A 17217-nucleotide genomic window follows, 5' to 3' on the forward strand; every position below is an offset into this window, starting at 1 on the left:
AAACACTATTATTTCTTTCTTTAATTACTTTGAGCTATCTTGTAGTTCGTCTCTGTACTAAAATATTTCATATTCTAAAGAGCATGGTCATATACCAATCTGGTGCTGATGGGCCAAATGGCCTTTCCTGAGAGATTTTTATTATAATTTTTTAATTGACCAACTCAACCCCTTTAAAGGCCTGAGCTCGAGTGCAGACACAGGAAGATGTCGGCACAGCTTAAAACGTAATGTCCAACAGTGAGAGTGGTGACTCCATGGAGACACCAGAGACTGCAGATACTGGAATCCAGAGCAAAAAACAAACCGCTGGAGGAACTCAGTGGGGCAGGCAGCATCTGTAGAGGCAGAGGGATGTTTTGGGTTGAGATCCTGCATCAGTGACAGCGTGTATACTGACTTCCATTGGAGGCTGATGACAGAGCAAATTGAAGGAGAATTGCCCTGATTTTCAACGAAAGCTGATTGAGGAGTGTTCCTGGATCGAAACAGATGTTCAGCGGAGTGATGACTAGCCCAGTAATTTTGAGGGTCTGAAGCTAGGTAGGGTGTCTGCAGCCACTGGACGGCTGCAGATTTGCTGAGTGACATCTGCCTGCCACCTAATTCCCAGGGTTACCAGAAACTAACCAGGAGCAGCGAAGCCCAACCAATTATTCTCACCTTCATTCTGCTGGGTTACTGAAGAGGAATCTTGTTCCTTTTTTGCTGTCCCACCTCAGGCCCACTGGAGTGCAGTCTGAAACCCTGCTCGTTCATAAAGTCATAGGGTTATGCGACACAGCAGCAGGCCCTTTGGCCCAACTTATCCCTGCTGACCAAGATGTCTATCCAAGCTAGTCCCATTTGCCTGTGTTTGGCCATATCCCTCGACACCTTTTCTATCCATGAACCTGTCTAAATGTCTTTTAAACGATGTAATTGTACCTGCCTCTACGGCTGCCTCTGGCAGCTTGTTCCATATATGCACCACCCTCTGTGTGAAGCAGTTGCCCCTTCATATAGCTTGAGGTTCACCAAGCAAACCAAGCGAGATGGAGCTTCACTTAGATGCTGAGTAGCTACTGCAGTGGGATTGATTTTCTTTTCAAACATGGTGCTTGAGTTAAAATGTGGTCTGGTCTTTTCCTATTACCTGCTCAGGGTTTCAAGTGGTGGATGAGGGCAACATCTCACTGCAGTTTCCCATTGATTGGTTCTGTCCCGAATATGCTTCTTACACTTCTGTTGTGAGAAGAGCATAGAGTGAAAAGTCTGAATGCAAAACTTCAGTCTTATAAATTAGCTTGGAGACAGGAGAGACCGCTGATGCTGGAACCTGGAGCAACAAACAATCTGCTGGAAGAACTCAGTGGGTCGAGCAGCATCTGTGGGAGGAAAGGGATTGTCGACGTTTCGGGTCCAAACCTGATGCAAGGTTTCGACCTGAAACTTCGTCAATGCCTTCTCTGGGGTTAAAACCTGATGCAGGGTTTCGACCTGAAACTTCGTCAATGCCTTCTCTGGGGTTACTGTGGAGCAAATTAGTTGGGATATGTAAAGCTTAGCCTATGAGGAGTGTTTGATGGTTCTGGGGCTGTACTCAGTGGAAGTCAGAAGGATGAGGGGGGGATCTCATTGAAACCTACTGGATACTGAAAGGCCAGGATAGAGTGGACTTGTAGAGGATATTTCCACTAGTAGGAGAGTCTAGGATCCGAGGGCACAGCCTCAGAATAAAGGGCTGTCCCAACTGAGATGAGGTGGAATTTCTTCAGCCAGAGGGTGGTGAATCCATGGAATTCATTGTCACAGACAATTGTGGAGGCCAAGCCATTGGGTGTATTTAAGGCAGAGATTGATCGGTAATGGGGTTAAGGGTTACAGGGAGAAGGTGGGAGAATGGGGATGAGAAAACAACCACGATTGAATGGCGGAGCAGACTTGATGGGCCAAATGGCCTAATTCTGCTCCTTTATCTTATGGTCTTATGATAAAGCCAAGCTCTGACTTGCTCACGAATCCTGCCCAAAGTAAGTGTTTCAAGTGAAAATAAAAGAATACTTTGTGCTGTACTGTCATTTTTCACCGGGATGTCACAATTCTCTGTTTTTTGTTTGCCTTTCAGGAATCACACAAAGCTCTTTGTTGGCGATTCATGGGGGAGGGTCTATGCTTGGTCTGTTGAAGGCTGAAGTAATAACCGAGCAGGAGATCAATGGCGATGGATTCCATAATGGAACTACGGCTTCCAGTGAAGAGTAAATTGTCTGAAAAAGCACCTGCTCAGAGGGTTTCTTATGTTTATACACATTTGGAATAATGTGTGTTGAGTCCAACTAAATTATATCAAAACAGTAGACCCAGCAAAATTCTAATGGAAAAATATGACTGAAATTATAGATGAAACTTTATGGATATTATGGAAATTTCTGGAAAATTATAATCTATTTAGTGGGACAATTTACATTTGAATGAATTCACAGATATTAGACCAGGTCATTTATCAAAATCCAGTTTTACAAAATTTTAGGGGTGTGGGTGACTGAGATCTGATGAGTTTATCTCCTCCAGTGTTGAGAAGGGATCACTCCCTAAAACTCACCAAAAATGGCCTGGAACAAACATGCTGACAAAACAACACAAAAAATTTTACTGTAAATCCTTTGGAAAGGAAATACTTGCAAAAACAATTGGATCTTTGAGAGGCATTTAGACAGACACATGAACAGGGATATGGATCACGTGCAGGCCTTTGTATGGTTTAAATTGACATCATGGTCGGCACAGACATTGGAATCAGATGTATTATCACTGACTTTTTTGACGTGAAATGTGTTGTTTTGCAGCAGCAGTACAGTGCAAAGATATAAAATCACTGTAAATTACAAAAATAAACAGTGCAAAAAAAAAGGAATAACGAGGTAGTGTTCATGGTTTCATCATGGGCCGGAGGGTCTGTTCCTGTGCTTCACTGTTCTATGTTCTGGAAACTTAAGCAAAATGCACTTCATTGAGACTTCCATTCCTACTACTAAAGGCTGATATGTTAGTCATCAGTGTCAAAGTTTTAATCAAGTTAATCATCCTAAAATATGCATTTGATTCATTTGCCTGTTCCTTCCCACATTCCGATTTAAGTTTCCTGATTAGTTGGCAGCAGATGTTTCAAGTGAGAGGACTGCCAAATTATGAACACTTTTGGGGAGGGATGATGCTGTTCCCCAGTGCCAAAAATATTAGAAGCAGTTCCTATTTTCCCTTTGAGCCATTTTCTAGGAAAATGCCATGTATCAACCGAAGGTCACAGGCAGCAAGTCTGCTGGGTTCTGAGCATCACTCAGCTGGACACGAACCTCAACATTGGATGTTGCACATTTTTGGTATTTGACATTTAGGCACTAAAGTTTGATAACTATACCTATTCGGGTATCACCAAAAACTATCACCAAATTGGGACATTCTCGCTTGAAGAAATCCCTGTTGTGGTCTTCTACATATTAAAGAGTGGGAGGTGGTTTGATGAGGAGAAAGTTTAAGGAAAGGACAAAGAACATAATAGGAACAAGAGTAAACCATCCGGCCCGTTGAACCTGCTCCACTATTCAATAAGATCATGGCTGATCTGGCCGTGGACTCAGATCTACCGGCCTTTTCCCCGTAACCCTTAATTCCCCTACAGTGCAAAAACCTATCTGTGTCTTATATACATTTAATGAGGTAACGTCCACTGCTTTCCTGGGCAGAGAATTCCACAGATTCACTACTCTCTGGGAAAAGCAGTTTCTCCTCATCTCCATCCTAAATCTTTTCTCCTGAATCTTGAGGCTACGTCCCCTAGTTCTATTCTCACCTACCAGTGGAAACAACCTTCCTGCCTCTATCTTATCTATCCCTTTCATAATTTGATATGTTTCTAGAAGATTCACTCTTATTCTTCTGAATTCCAGTGAGTATAGTCCCAGGCGACTCAATCTCTCCGCATAGGCTAACCCCCTCATCTCCAGAATCAATCTGGTGAACCTCCTCTGCACCGCCTCCAAAGCCAGTATATCTTTCCTCAAGTAAGGAGACCAGAACTGCGCACAGTACTCCAGGTGTGGCCTCACCAGTACCCTGTACAGTTGCAGCATAACCTCCCTGCTCTTAAAAGTAATAGTTCAGGATAACAAAATGAGTAAATGATAAGCAGATTCTAGCAAGAGGGGACGATATAGATAGAATAAGGGAAAATGTGTACAAAGGCATAATTATTTGATTGTAACAAGACAGGTGAATTAATGACGTAGATAGAACTAAATGCCATTATGGAGACATAGTCAGAAAATGACCAAGGTTGTGGATTAAATATTCCAGGTGCTTTTAGAAGCATCAGGCAAATTGGAGCAGGAGGCAGGGTATTGCTGTTATCATTGGGATAAGGGGTAAAGCTAATGAACATCAGTGGGACAGAAAGCATTGGTGGGAGTTATCTATAGGTCCTCAAGCAAAATAAAGTAGGAAATTAGTGATGCATATAATAAGGGTAATACAGTAATTGTGGGGCTTCAATCCACTGATAGACTTGGAAAACTAAATGAGCATCAATAGTGTGGAGGATAACTTTGTGGATCGCTCTCTGGTTACAGTAAAGAATCAATAAAAGAACAGGCTATTTTAGATATAATATTCTATAACAAAGAATGATTAATTGATTATCTGGTGGTTAAGGGACAATGTTAATAACATGATACCTTTTACTTAAAGATTGAATATGATTTGGCTCAACCTGAAAGTGGGACGTTAACCCTGAAGCAAGCTGAGGGCGTGAGGCAATGGTGGATTGGGACATCACAGTAAAAGATACAACACTAAAAAAAAAGCAGTGACTGACATTTAAAAAGTTAAACATAGTTTACAAGTCAGAATCAGAATCAATTATCACTGACTTATATGACTTGAAATTTATTGCTTTGTGGCAGCAGTACAGTGTAAAGATATAAAATTACTATAAATTACAGAAAATAAATAAATAGTGCAAAAGAAGGTATAACAAGGTAGTGTTCATGGACTGTTCAGAAATCTGATGGTGGAGGGGAAGAAGCTGTCCCTGAATCATTGAGTGTGGGTCTTCAGGCTCCTGTACCTCCTCCCCGATGGTAGTAACGAGAAGAGGGCATGTCCTGGATGGTGAGGGTCCTTAGTGATGGATGCTGCCTTCTTGAGGCGTCATCCTTTGAAGATGTTCTTGATGGCGGGGAGAGTTGTGCCCATGATGGAGCTGGCAGAGTCTACAACCCTCTGCAGCCTCTTGCGATCCTGTACGTTGGAGCCTCCGTTCTAGTCTCTTGCTGGATGTCCCCACAGTGAATCAGAATAAATCTTTAGTTATGTAGAGCAGACTGAGAGTTGGGCAATCCCTGATAAATTGCCATGAATCAGATAAGCCATTTATAAATGAATGAGTGGCCTATCCACTCCACATATCTGCTAACAATTTTCATTCCATTCGTAAGTAATTAGGAATGATATACTTGGCCATGTTTTGTAATGTTAAGTTGCTTTGGGTTAATGTGCAGGCTTAAATGGAAACAGACTAATAGTTTTGTGATTCAAAACCATAAACCACAATATGTCCAAAAAAGAACAGAGCTGGTTTGTGTCTGCATTCTCATCCTGTTTATGTGAACTTTATTTGATCATCTGTTCCTGCATGATTGCAGTAAACAAACTTCTATTATGATACAAATTCTGGTGGTACTCCAGTGGAAGCAAATAGATATTTGATTAGATATCAGTGGATGGACACCCTTCTAATCCATTTATTATGTGTGGGAAGGGTCAGTAAAATTCATGGGGCCAGAAGACAAATGTACCCAATGCTGTCAAACTCTCACTCTACTGTTTTGTTGGCTGGAGTTGAACCAGGCACAAGTCTGGCAACTCACTGAATGAGATCTTTGTCAGATCGAAATCCAATTTTTTAAATCTATTGCTGATTTCAAATGTTCAGTCAAACACTTAATCTTTGACAATCTTGCTTCATCACCCTCCATCCAAGTCTACCCTTGGAACAATTGCTGCTGTTTCTTACAGAATGTGGCCAAATTCCAAATCCTGGGTTTAGAAAGAAAAATATTTCTGTTTGTTGGGTAATGCATAAATCACCCATAAAAGTGATCTGTGCAGGTTTTGAAGCGTTTGCACCCATTTCCAACAATTCCCACAAACTGGGAAATTAGACTGGTATCTTCTTGTCAGAATTCAGTGGGTAATTTAGTTTGGCATCTGATGATCAGGCATTCCAGAAGGGAGGTAAAAGACTTGAGCTTGGAAACCCAGATGCAATTAGTACTCTGGTCATTGACCAAGGCTTGTTGCCTGGTTTTCTTGTGGTTAGAGGATGGACAAGAACCGGACACAAGAGAATGCAGATACTGGACCCTGAAGCAAAAGGCGAGCTGCTGGAAGAAATCAGTGGGTGAGGCAGCATCTGTGGAGGGAAATGGACAGTTGACATAATCGGGTCGAGACCCTCTATCTGGACTCACGTCAGGTGAACTCAGCGGGTCAAGCAGCATCTGTGGGAGGAAATGGTGCAGGATTTCAACCCAAAACGTCAACAATTCCTTTCCTCCCACAGAAGCTGCTTGACCCGGTGAGTTCCTCCTGCAGATTGTGTGTTGCTCCAGATTCCAGCACCCGCAGTCCCTTGTGTCTCCTAAGTAACAAAGGATGCCAGTGTCAATCTTACTCTTGGTTTGTGCTACCACATAACTAGTTCTTCGATGGTGAGACTCCTTCCTGAGCAAGCCCTGCAGAGGGAACAACACCGAATGAGAACTGAGAATGAGGAAATGAGGCAAACTTGCATCCCACCTTCCCTCCAACCTCCAGCAGAGTGCCTGCAGCCTCCGTTCCCCCACACTCCTCTCCACAAAGCTCTCCCCCACCTGATTCATGTTCCATTCCCCATTCTACAACCAGCTCCTCCATCCCAGCTCGTGGAGGATTCAGAAAGCATTGTTCTCTTACAGCTGTTGGAAATGTGGAAGCCTTCCCTTCCCCAAAATGTTTGCAGCAGCTGGTTCGAAGGGATTAATGTTGTGTGGGAAGAGGCAGATGATTTGGGGGAGGGCGGGTTAGATAGCCTCCTCTTGGTTCTGCACTCTGATATGATGGATTAGCAGATTGATTCAGTACAGGAGGAGTCCAGGTTATTCCCTGCTCTGAGCTGATTTTTCTCACCTGAGTCAGGACACAGGGAGAGTCGTGGCTTCAGCTGGAAGTATGCAATGTGTTGAATGTGTAGACCTTGTATGAAATTGGAATGGACTGGATTCGGAAGTTGCCGTGTGCTCAATGGTGCTCAATGTTACTAATGCAAGAACCCTCTGGTGATATCACAAGGAAGAAATAGCCATGTGTTGCGAACCACTGCAAGTTGCTGGCTGATTTGTTCCATCATTAGTCTCACATAGACAGCAGCTTGCTGTCAACCTCCCCATGACTTTCATGAAATTGCTGCATTTCTGCATTAATTGCCAATTAAACTCACCACAGAAAGTTAGTAGTGACACTTAACCTTTTTAATGAGCAGATTTATGTCCCTGCAAAGCTTTGCAGCCTCTCTGATCCAGAAAGGGAACAATTTAAACAACAGTCTCATTTCAGCATTGTTATTAGGGATTTTTAAAGTGTAAATATATTGACTTTTTTCTTAGCTTTTCTCCTGCCTTTTTGCTCTTAATCCAGTCTTGCTTTCACTTTATTTCTCATAGAGTTATGGAAACAGCTCCTTCAGCCCACCCCCACACTGACCATCAAATCCCATTTTTACTCTATCCTACCCCAATGCATGTTATTCTCCCCACATTCCCTTGAAGCACTGATGCTCCCACTCCCCTACACAGCAGGGGTAATTTATAGCAGCCCAGTACCTTACCAATGTACACATTTTTTGGGATGTGGGAGGAAGCTGGAGCACCCGGGGAAACCCATGTGGTCACAGGAAGAACGTGTAAACTCCGCACCGACAGCAGCCAAGGTCGGGATTGAACCCAGGTCACTGAAGCTGTGAGGCAGCAGCTTTATTAGCTGCACCGCTGCCAAATTTTCTCCTTTGATCCTCTGCATTGTGAGGTGGACTCTTGGTTCTATCACACACTGTGGTCCCAGTTGCCCTCTCCGTGCTGTGATCAGTGCTGGGACCTCTGTTTGTAATATATATATATATATATATATATATAAATGACTTGGACGAAAATGTAAATGGGCTGATTAGTAAGTTTGTGGATGACACAAGAATTGGTGGTGTTGTGGACACTGAAGAAGGTTGGAAAAGGATACAGGAGGAATAGATCAGTTGCAGATGTGGGCAGAGAAATGGCAGATGGAGTTGAATCCTGGCAAGTGTGAGGTGTTGTACCTTGGGAGGTTAAATGAAAGGGGAAAGTATACTGTTAATGGCAGAATCCTTAGGAACATTGATGTACAGAAGGATCTTGGGGTCTAATTCCATAGCTCCCTGAAAGTAGCAACACAAGTAGATATGGTGGTAAAGAAGGCATATGGCATACTTGCCTTCATCAGTCAGGACGTTGAGTATAAGAGTCAGAAAGTCATGTTGCAGCTGTATAAAACTTCGGTCAGGCCGCATTTGGAGTACTGAGTGCACTTCTGGTCACCTCATCACAGGAAGGATGTGGAGGCTTTGGAGAGGGTGCAGAGGAGGTTCACCAGGATGCTGCCTGGATTAGAGAGTATTAACTATGAGGAAAGGTTGGACAAACTTGGGTTGTTTTCTCTGGAGCATCAGAGGCTGAGGGGAGACCTGATAGAAGTTTATAAAATTATGAGAGACAGAGACAGGGTAGATAGTCGGAGCCTTTTTACCAGGATAGAACAGTAAAATACTAGAGGACATGTATTTAAGGTAAGAGGGGGAAAGTTTAAAGGAGGTGTGTGGGGCAAATTCTTTTACACAAAAAATGGTAAGTACCTGGAGAACAGGCTGCCATGGGTAGTGGTGGAACCAGACACGATAGTGGTGTTTAAGAGGCATTTAGACAGACACATGAACATGCGGGGAATGGAGAGGTAAGGATCACGTGCAGGCAGATGGGATTAGTTTAATTTGGCATCATGGTCGGCACAGACATCGTGGGCTGAAGGGCCTGTTCCTGTGCTGGACTGTTCTATGTTCTATATTCTGTCAGCTTCTTCCACAGCCTTACAGCACAGCATATCGCAGCTAAGAATGAAAGAAAGGTGAATTAACAGAATGAATAAACGAAGGCTTGCATTTGTATGGCAGCTTTTACCCCCTCTCAGGAGAACCTGAAGTACTGAGGAAAGGTTCTGACCCAAAACATTGACCGCCTGCTTTTCTCCACGGATGCTGCCTGGCCTGCTGAGTTCCTCCAGCATCATCATGTTTTTCTTCTAGATTCCAACATCTGCAGTCCTTTGTTTCTCTGGGTTCTGTCACGATCTCAGGAACCTGGTGCCCAGTTTGTGTACAGCAAGTTCTGACAAACAACAGTGATCTGATGATCTGTTTCAGAAACTGATTGAGGGATAAATATTAACCAGTCACAGGGGAGATCTCGCCTGTTCATTTATATAATCGTTTAACGCATCAACGATGGGGCCATGATTTAACATCTTATTTACAAAAAAGCCATCTCTCTGGCAGTGCAGCACTCCCTCAGTGACTGGTAGGCTTTGTGGAGGGGAAATCCTCTGGTCAAAGAGCCAAGAGCCGACCACCAGCCCTGTATGGAGCACATCACCATACATCTGGGCCAAGAAGGCAAATTACCAAAGAGTGTGAACAGAACCGTACTCCAGCAGAAATTGTTCCATCTGTGAGAACAAGAAAAACGTCCAGCAATGGATGGCAATGAAGGTAGACACTTCTGACTCTGAAATTTCAGGTATATTCAGGAACATTTAATTGAAACGAGGAATTTATGGACATTGCAGAGGCCTCAATAGGAAAACAGGAAAGACTGGAAAATTATAGCGCGGGCTGGGGAGAAGATGGCACCAGTGCTCAATACTTTCATGCATCTCCATAGCAGGTCTCACTGCACCCCAAATCCAATGAAGTGGGGTCAATATTGCAATATAGGATCGTGATAGAAAACGGAGCAGTTGATTGGTACAGGACTGCAAGGCACAGTTAATGTTCAGGTCACTGGTTGTGGGAAAGAGGCTGAAAGCAATGTTCTATCCACAGGCATGGGTTGGCGACACCAAAGGCACAAAGATGGAAAGCTTTCCCCTCACATTGTGCAGGTTAACCTTAAGGAGGTAGGATGCCCGCGAAACAATTTTGTCTGTGTACTTTGCATAATCTCTTTGTAATTGCATAAAGGCCAATGCATTATGTTATTGCAAGAGATCTATATTGTTCTCAGTGCAAGTATGATACCAAGCAACGAACAGTCTGCTGGACGAACTCCACCGGTTGAGTAGCACCTGTGGGGGAGAAAGAATTGACAATGTTTCAGGTCAAAATCCTGCATCAGGACTGAGAGTGGAGAGGGGAAACGGCCTCTCCATTCTCAGTCCTGATGCAGGGTTTCACACCGAACCATCTACATCTTCCTTCCCTCCCCCCCCCCCCCCCCCCCCCCCCCCCCCCCCCCACCCGCAGATGCTGGTCGACCCGCTGAGTTCCTCCAGCAGACTTTTGTTGCTCTTCATTCCAGCGTCTGCAGTCTCTGGCGTCTCCAAGTATAACATCATTCCTCCCTCAGCTCTTCTGCAACTGAAAGTAACTTGTTTTCTCCCCTTCCTGGTTCTGACAAAGAGTCTTGGATCTGGAACGTTAACTGTTTCTCTGTTTTTCTCTCCCCACGGATGCTGCCTGACCTACTGAGAGGTTCCAGCATTCTCTGGCTTTATTTCAGATTTCCAGCATCTGCAGGTTTTTTTCTGAATTTCATGTGTAGAACTTGTATTTCCTGTACCACATCACTCAGTAGGTGTAGAAATCATACATTGTATCTCTCGGTAGCTCATGCCCTGTAATATGAAAATAAACACCAAGGAAGCCCTGATTTGGGTCTTAAAGTGTAATTCAGAATCAGAGCTCTGGAGGCAAAAGTTGTAAGAGCGGGATAACCAGGAGGTGTCAGAACCCCGTGCTGGTGTGATTTCCTGCTGGTGGACATCCAGCAAGGTCAGACCAGGAATAATCAGACTCTTCCATATTGCAGAAGATGATAACAACACTATCCAATTGTCCAAAAATATCCAACAGCAACAGCCACAGTTAACAACAGTAACCACATTGTGTTTAACACGGCAAAACAGCCCCAGACACTTGCCAGAAGCATTATCAAACAATATTTGACAGCAGGCCAGATAAAGGGTTATGGGGGGAAAACATGTTTATATTCACGTCTCAGGGTGCGGCAAGGGCAATGTTTAATGCCCTTGGGTAGGTAGTGGCGAGCTGCCTTCCTGAACCACTACCATCTGCGTGGTGAAGGTGCTACCATGGTGCTATGGAGGGAGCTCCAGGATTTAGACCTGGTGATGATGAAGGACATTTCCAAATTAAGTTCATGTGTGACTTGGAAGGGAATCTGCAGGTGGCAGTAAGCCCCTGTGCCGCCTGTCCTTGACCTTCTTGGAGGTAGAGGTCTTGTGTTTGGGAGGTGCTGTAGGTGTAGCCTGAGCAAGTAACTGCAGTGAATTTTGTAGCGGGCTCACATTGCAGCCACTGTGTGCGTGCAAAACGGAGGGAATGAATGCTTAGGGTGGGACGCAAGGCTGCTTTGTCCTGGATGGTGTCAAGCTTCTCCCAACCCACTGTGGGACCACTGTCATCAGAAGGTCTGCAGCAGTTCAAGCAGGTGGCTCAATATCACCTTCTCAAGGGCAACTCAGGGTGGGCACTAAATGTTGGTGTCCTCAGTGATGCTCAGATCTCAAAACAATTGAATTAAAAAAATGTGCTGTCATTGCCAACTCATTCCAATCCCTGTACAATGCGCAAGAAACAGTCTGCTGGAGGAACTCAGCAGGTCGAGCAGCATCTGTGGGGGGAAAGGAGCTGTCAATGTTTCAGGTCGAAACCCTGCATCAGGACCCAATACAGTGTTTCATCCTGAAGTGTTGACAATTCCTTTCCCCCACAGATGCTGCTTGACCTGATGAGTTCCTCCAGCTGAATCTTTGTTGCTCCAGATTCCAGCATCTGCACAATCTTGTGTCTCCCTGCAAAATGTGCTCCTGATTTTCCTGAAAGTGAATAATAAAGGTTATAGATTTCCTCTAAAAGCTCCAATTTCTGTTGTCATTGGAGGAGATGTCACCCGGAACATCTGGTGTTAAGCAAGCGTCAGCCATGCTATGGTGTGTCTCACCCACAAACATTTGATCCAAGTTCCCAGTGGTTGATAATGGAAATGATTGCGACCATGATCTAATCATGCTGGACAGCTTTGATATGTGCTTTGTGTAAAAAAATGTGTGCAAATTCTTGGCACAGGTTTTTCCTGAAAAATGTCCCATATTCCGCCTTCCAGTAAAGCCCAATTTTAACCATAATCTCTTTATAAATATAAATCTATTTCCTGGAATATAGTACAAACCCACATGGAAATAATGGAAATACTGCACCAACTCAGATAGATTTACAGCGGCAAAGAAAATGCACATCACGTCCTCAAATGCAGGCTGTGGTTAGAAAGGAAAGTGTAGCCCACAGCCCAATGTGGGCAGGGTGCAGATGCATCAGCAGGGTTTGCAGGGCAGTTTTGATGCACCCGAGATGTGATGCTGTCTCAAAACCAAGTTGTGATTCAGTTTTTTTTTAATATTCATTCAAAGGATGTGGGCTTCACAGACTGAGCCAGCATTTAATTTCCCATCCCTAGCTGCCCTTGAGAAGGTGGTGGTGAGCTGCCTTCCCTGCAGTCCTTGAGGTGTGGGTAGACCCCACAAGGCTGTTAGGGAGGGAGTTCCAGGATTTTGACCCAGTGACGGTGAAGGAAGAATGATATATTTCCAAGTCAGGATGGGGCGTGGCTTGGAGGGCAACTCCCAGCGGGTGGTGTTCCCCATGGCTTTTGGTGCCCAGTTGATGGCAGCTTGCCTCTACATCAGAAGGTTGTGAGTTCAGTCCCACTGTAGAGACTTGACCATAAAAAGTTATACCAGTACTTTAGTCCAGAACTGAGGAAGCACTGCATTGTTGGAGGCCCAGTGATGAGGGAGTGCCACACAGTCGCAGTTACAGTACTGAGGGAGTGCCACACCGAGGGACAGTATTGAGGGAGTGCCACACAGTCAGAGGGACAGTACTGAGTGAGTGCCGCACTGTCAGAGAGGGGCAGTACTGAGTGAGTGCCGCACTGTCAGAGAGGGGCAGTACTGAGTGAGTGCCGCACTGTCAGAGAGGGACGGTACTGAGTGAGTGCCGCACTGTCAGAGAGGGACGGTACTGAGTGAGTGCCGCACTGTCAGAGAGGGACGGTACTGAGTGAGTGCCGCACTGTCAGAGAGGGAATGCTGCATTGATGGAGGGTTATATTAGAGGGAGTGTTGAATTGTTGAATGGGTAGCATTGAGGGAGTGCCACATTGCTGGAAGGGGTGTATTGAGGGAGTGTTGCATTGTTGAGGGGGCAGGAGCAAAGAAGTGACACAATTGGAAGGGCAGCACTGGGAGAACATTGCACTTTTAGAGATAAAATACTATAAGGTAAGATTTCTTTATTACTGACATGTACATCGAAACACACAGTGAGATGCATATTCTGTGTAGGGTGTTCTGGGGGCAGCCCGCAAGTGTGGACCGTCACACTGTGGGAGGGGCAGTACTGAGTGCTCAGTGGGCCCCTCAGGGGATCGCGTGTGTCGTGGACGGTACGAACGCGATTCTTATTTGAAGTGTCGCGTGTTGCGTTGACAGGTGTAGCGTCGCGTATGTTTCGTTAGTATTAGTTTGCATTCTCTACCATAGTATGTCGTTGCGTAGTTTCTTCTTTTCTGTATTAGATGTAGTGTATTGACACTGGTTGTCTTTTGTAGTGCTTTTAGTGAATAAACATTATTATATATAAATAAAGGGGCAGTACTGAGGGAGTGTCACACTGAGGGAGGGGTAGTACTGAGGGAGGATCACACTGTGGGAGGGTTGGTACTGAGGCCCCTCAGGGGATCGAGTGTGTCGTGGATGGTTCCGATGCGATTTTGATATGAAGTGTTGTGTGTTGCAGTGGCAGGCGTAGTGTTGCACGGGTATTAGTTTTGCCTAGTTGTTTCTTTCTGTATTAGATGTACTGTATTTGATGTTGGTTGTTTTTTGCAGTGCTTTTAGTGAATAAACGTTTTGTAAAAAAAAAGGGCGGTACTGATGCAGCCCCTCTTTGCATATCTGAAGGGGCTGCTGCTCAAGTTCTGGCTGCACTTCAGCCCGATGCTGTTGGTTTACGGGCACCCGGTGCGGCACGGGGCGGGGCGCGCGGAGGATCTCCTGGTGGGTCTTCTGCTGGGCCTGGCCAAGCTGGCCATCCACAGGACGCGGCGACGGGTGGCCGAGGGTTCTGGCCGGTCCACCTGCCTGCCTGTCTTCCATGCTTACGTGCGCGCACGGGTGTCTTTGGAGAGGGAGCACGCGGTCTCCGCGGGCACCCTGGCTGAGTTCCGCGCTCGGTGGGCCCCTCAGGGGATCGCGTGTGTTGTGGACGGTACCAATGTGATTTTGATCTGAAGTGTTGTGTGTTGCGGTAGCGGGTGTAGTGTTGCGTGTGTGTTTCGCAAGTATTAGTTTGCATTATTCACTATAGTTATGTAGTTGCTTAGTTGTTTCTTTCTGTATTATCTGTAATGTATTGATATTGGTTGTCTTTTGTAGTGCTTTTAGCGAATAAACGTTTTGTATTAAAAAAAGGGGCGGTGCTGAAGGGGGATCTCCTGGTGGGTCTTCTGCTGGGCCTGGCCAAACTGGCCATCCATGGGTCCAAAGCGGGTGGCCGAGGGTTCCGGCCGGTCAGCCTGCCTGCCCGTTTTCTGGGCTTATGTCCGTGCATGGGTGTCTTTGGAGAGGGAGCACGCGGTATCCGTGGGCACCCTGGTTGAGTTCCGCGCTCAGTGGGCCCCTTGGGATCGCGTGTGCCGTGAACGGTGAGAATGCAATTCCTCTCTGAAGTGTTGCGTGTGCGTTTAGTGGGTGTTTAGTTAGCGTTATTTTGCTGTAGTTATGTAGCTGTTTAGTTTGTTTTCTTCTTTCTGTATTGTAGTATTTTGACAATGGTTGTTCTTTTGTAGTGCTTTTGGCTAATAAATGTTTATATTATAAAAAAAGGGGTGGTACTGAGGGAGCACTGTTTTTTGGATCGGAGGGATGTACATATTCCCATGGTAAGTTTTGAACAGATCAGACGAGTTATCCAGTGTCCTAGACATCACATCTTAACTATGGGATCTTGCTCTGCAAAAGGATTTGCTGTTTTCTACATTGCATCAAAGACTACATTTCAAACATGTTCATTGGCTTTTAAGGTGCTTTGGAATGTGCTGAGGCCACAAAAGGTGCTGTTGTAACTCAAGCCGGTCCCTTTTTAGGTACTTGGGGTTGTTTCAAATTCCTCATTTAGTCCAGTTAAAGCAAATTAGAGCAACAAATTAAGTTACACCTGCACAAAGTGAAGGACAGGACTTGGCATTTAAGTAGCCACCATCTGGCCAGGACATCCCATGATGCACATTTGAAGAGTAGCTACTGTTCTGAGGGTGGAAATGCCAATGAGTACACAGCAAGATCCCACAGTGAGGTAAAGTGACTGAGCAGCAGTACTCTTCTCTGAAATATGGGACCTTCAACGATGTAGGACTCCCTCAGTACCGGCACTCATGGGTGTCCTCAAGTTAGATGCATCTGTTTGTCCAAACTGAGAGGCCCATGCTAGTGAGAGTCAGACACTGCAGAACATCAGACCTGCACATAAACATCCAGAACATCTTGATCATGGGTGCTAGGTCCAACAGAGGGGTGCGGTGCATAGTTAGTAGAACCATTGCTGCACAGCTTCAATGAGCTGAGTTCAATCCTGACCACTGGTGCTGTCTGTGTGGAGTTTTGCACCTGCGGGTTTCCTCTGGGTGCTCTGGTTTCCTCCCACATCCTAAAGATGTGCAGTTTGGAAGGTTAATTGGCCCCTGCAAATTGCCGAGTGTGTAGGAGAGCAGTAGAATCTGGGGGTAGTCGATGGGCAACCAAGGAGAATAAAATGGGTTAAGGTAGGATTAGTGTTAAAATGGGTGTTAGATGGTCAGTGTGGACTCCATGAGCTAAAGGGCCTGTTTCTGTATCTCTCTATGACTCAGAGCTTGGGCTGGGATAAGGTGGGGCAGATTTTCAGTGTGAGTGTAACCAGACTTTACACTCAGATTGGTTTGGCTTTGTATTTATTTAACCATTCACCCCCACTTCACGATCTCCACCAGCGGAGGATCACACTGTTTCAAGAGATGCAGTGGAGATGTATACTGGCATCACAATCACGTTGGACAGTTTGGATTTACCTCGGGGTCCATCGATGTTTGCCTGTTGAAAATAAGGATGTGTTGGGAAGCTGCTGACTTTGGCTGGAGGTCTGTCGAGCTGGCGCATAGTGTGGAACGTGCAGATTACCCCAGCAGGAGATAAAGGGGGCTGTACCACAAGACTTCAATGTAAACATTAATTTAGCCCTGGGCATTAACATATCCCAGGTCCACATGGGTGCACATAATTCACATCGTCTGATTAAGCAGACATCACATTTAAAAGGAACTAACTTCTCAGCAATGAAGAGGAATCTGGCGAATGCCAGTAACAGTCAAACAAGTCTCTGCTTTCCAAATCTCCAAAACCTTCAATGAAAGATTAAAGTTAACATAGAACATAGAACAGTCCAGTACCGGACAGGCCATTCGGCCCACGATGTTGTGCCGATCTTAATGCTGATTTACACTAAATGTCCTCCTCCTGTGTATCATCCATATCCCTCCATTCCCTTCATATTCATGTGTCTATCTGAACACCTCTTAATCTCCACCAAACTGCCTGCTTCCATGACTACCCCTGGTAACCCACTCCAGGCACCCACCACTCGCTGCGTAAAAACTTGCTCCTTATGTCACCTTTAAGCTTCCTCCCTTTAACCTTAAAAGCATGTCCTCTGGTGTTTGACATTTCTACCCTGGGTTAGTAATAAAAGGGAAAGAAAGTTAAAAAACATGCCGCAGCATCTTT

The 17217-nt window shown here is 45.1% G+C and overlaps 1 protein-coding gene across 1 annotated transcript in view; it reads left to right on the forward strand.

The window, feature by feature from the left end:
- wdfy4 (WDFY family member 4) overlaps positions 1–2916 on the forward strand; it is a 238659-nt gene extending 235743 nt beyond the window's left edge. Inside the window, 1 exon segment of the mRNA XM_052041363.1 lies at positions 2108–2916. Within this exon segment, the coding sequence (XP_051897323.1) occupies positions 2108–2174 (67 nt within the window). The 3' untranslated portion in view covers positions 2175–2916.
- Positions 2917–17217: the final 14301 nt, after the last annotated feature.

Source organism: Pristis pectinata, chromosome 30 (assembly GCF_009764475.1).
Source record: "Pristis pectinata isolate sPriPec2 chromosome 30, sPriPec2.1.pri, whole genome shotgun sequence".
Classification (NCBI taxonomy): Eukaryota; Metazoa; Chordata; class Chondrichthyes; order Rhinopristiformes; family Pristidae; genus Pristis; species Pristis pectinata.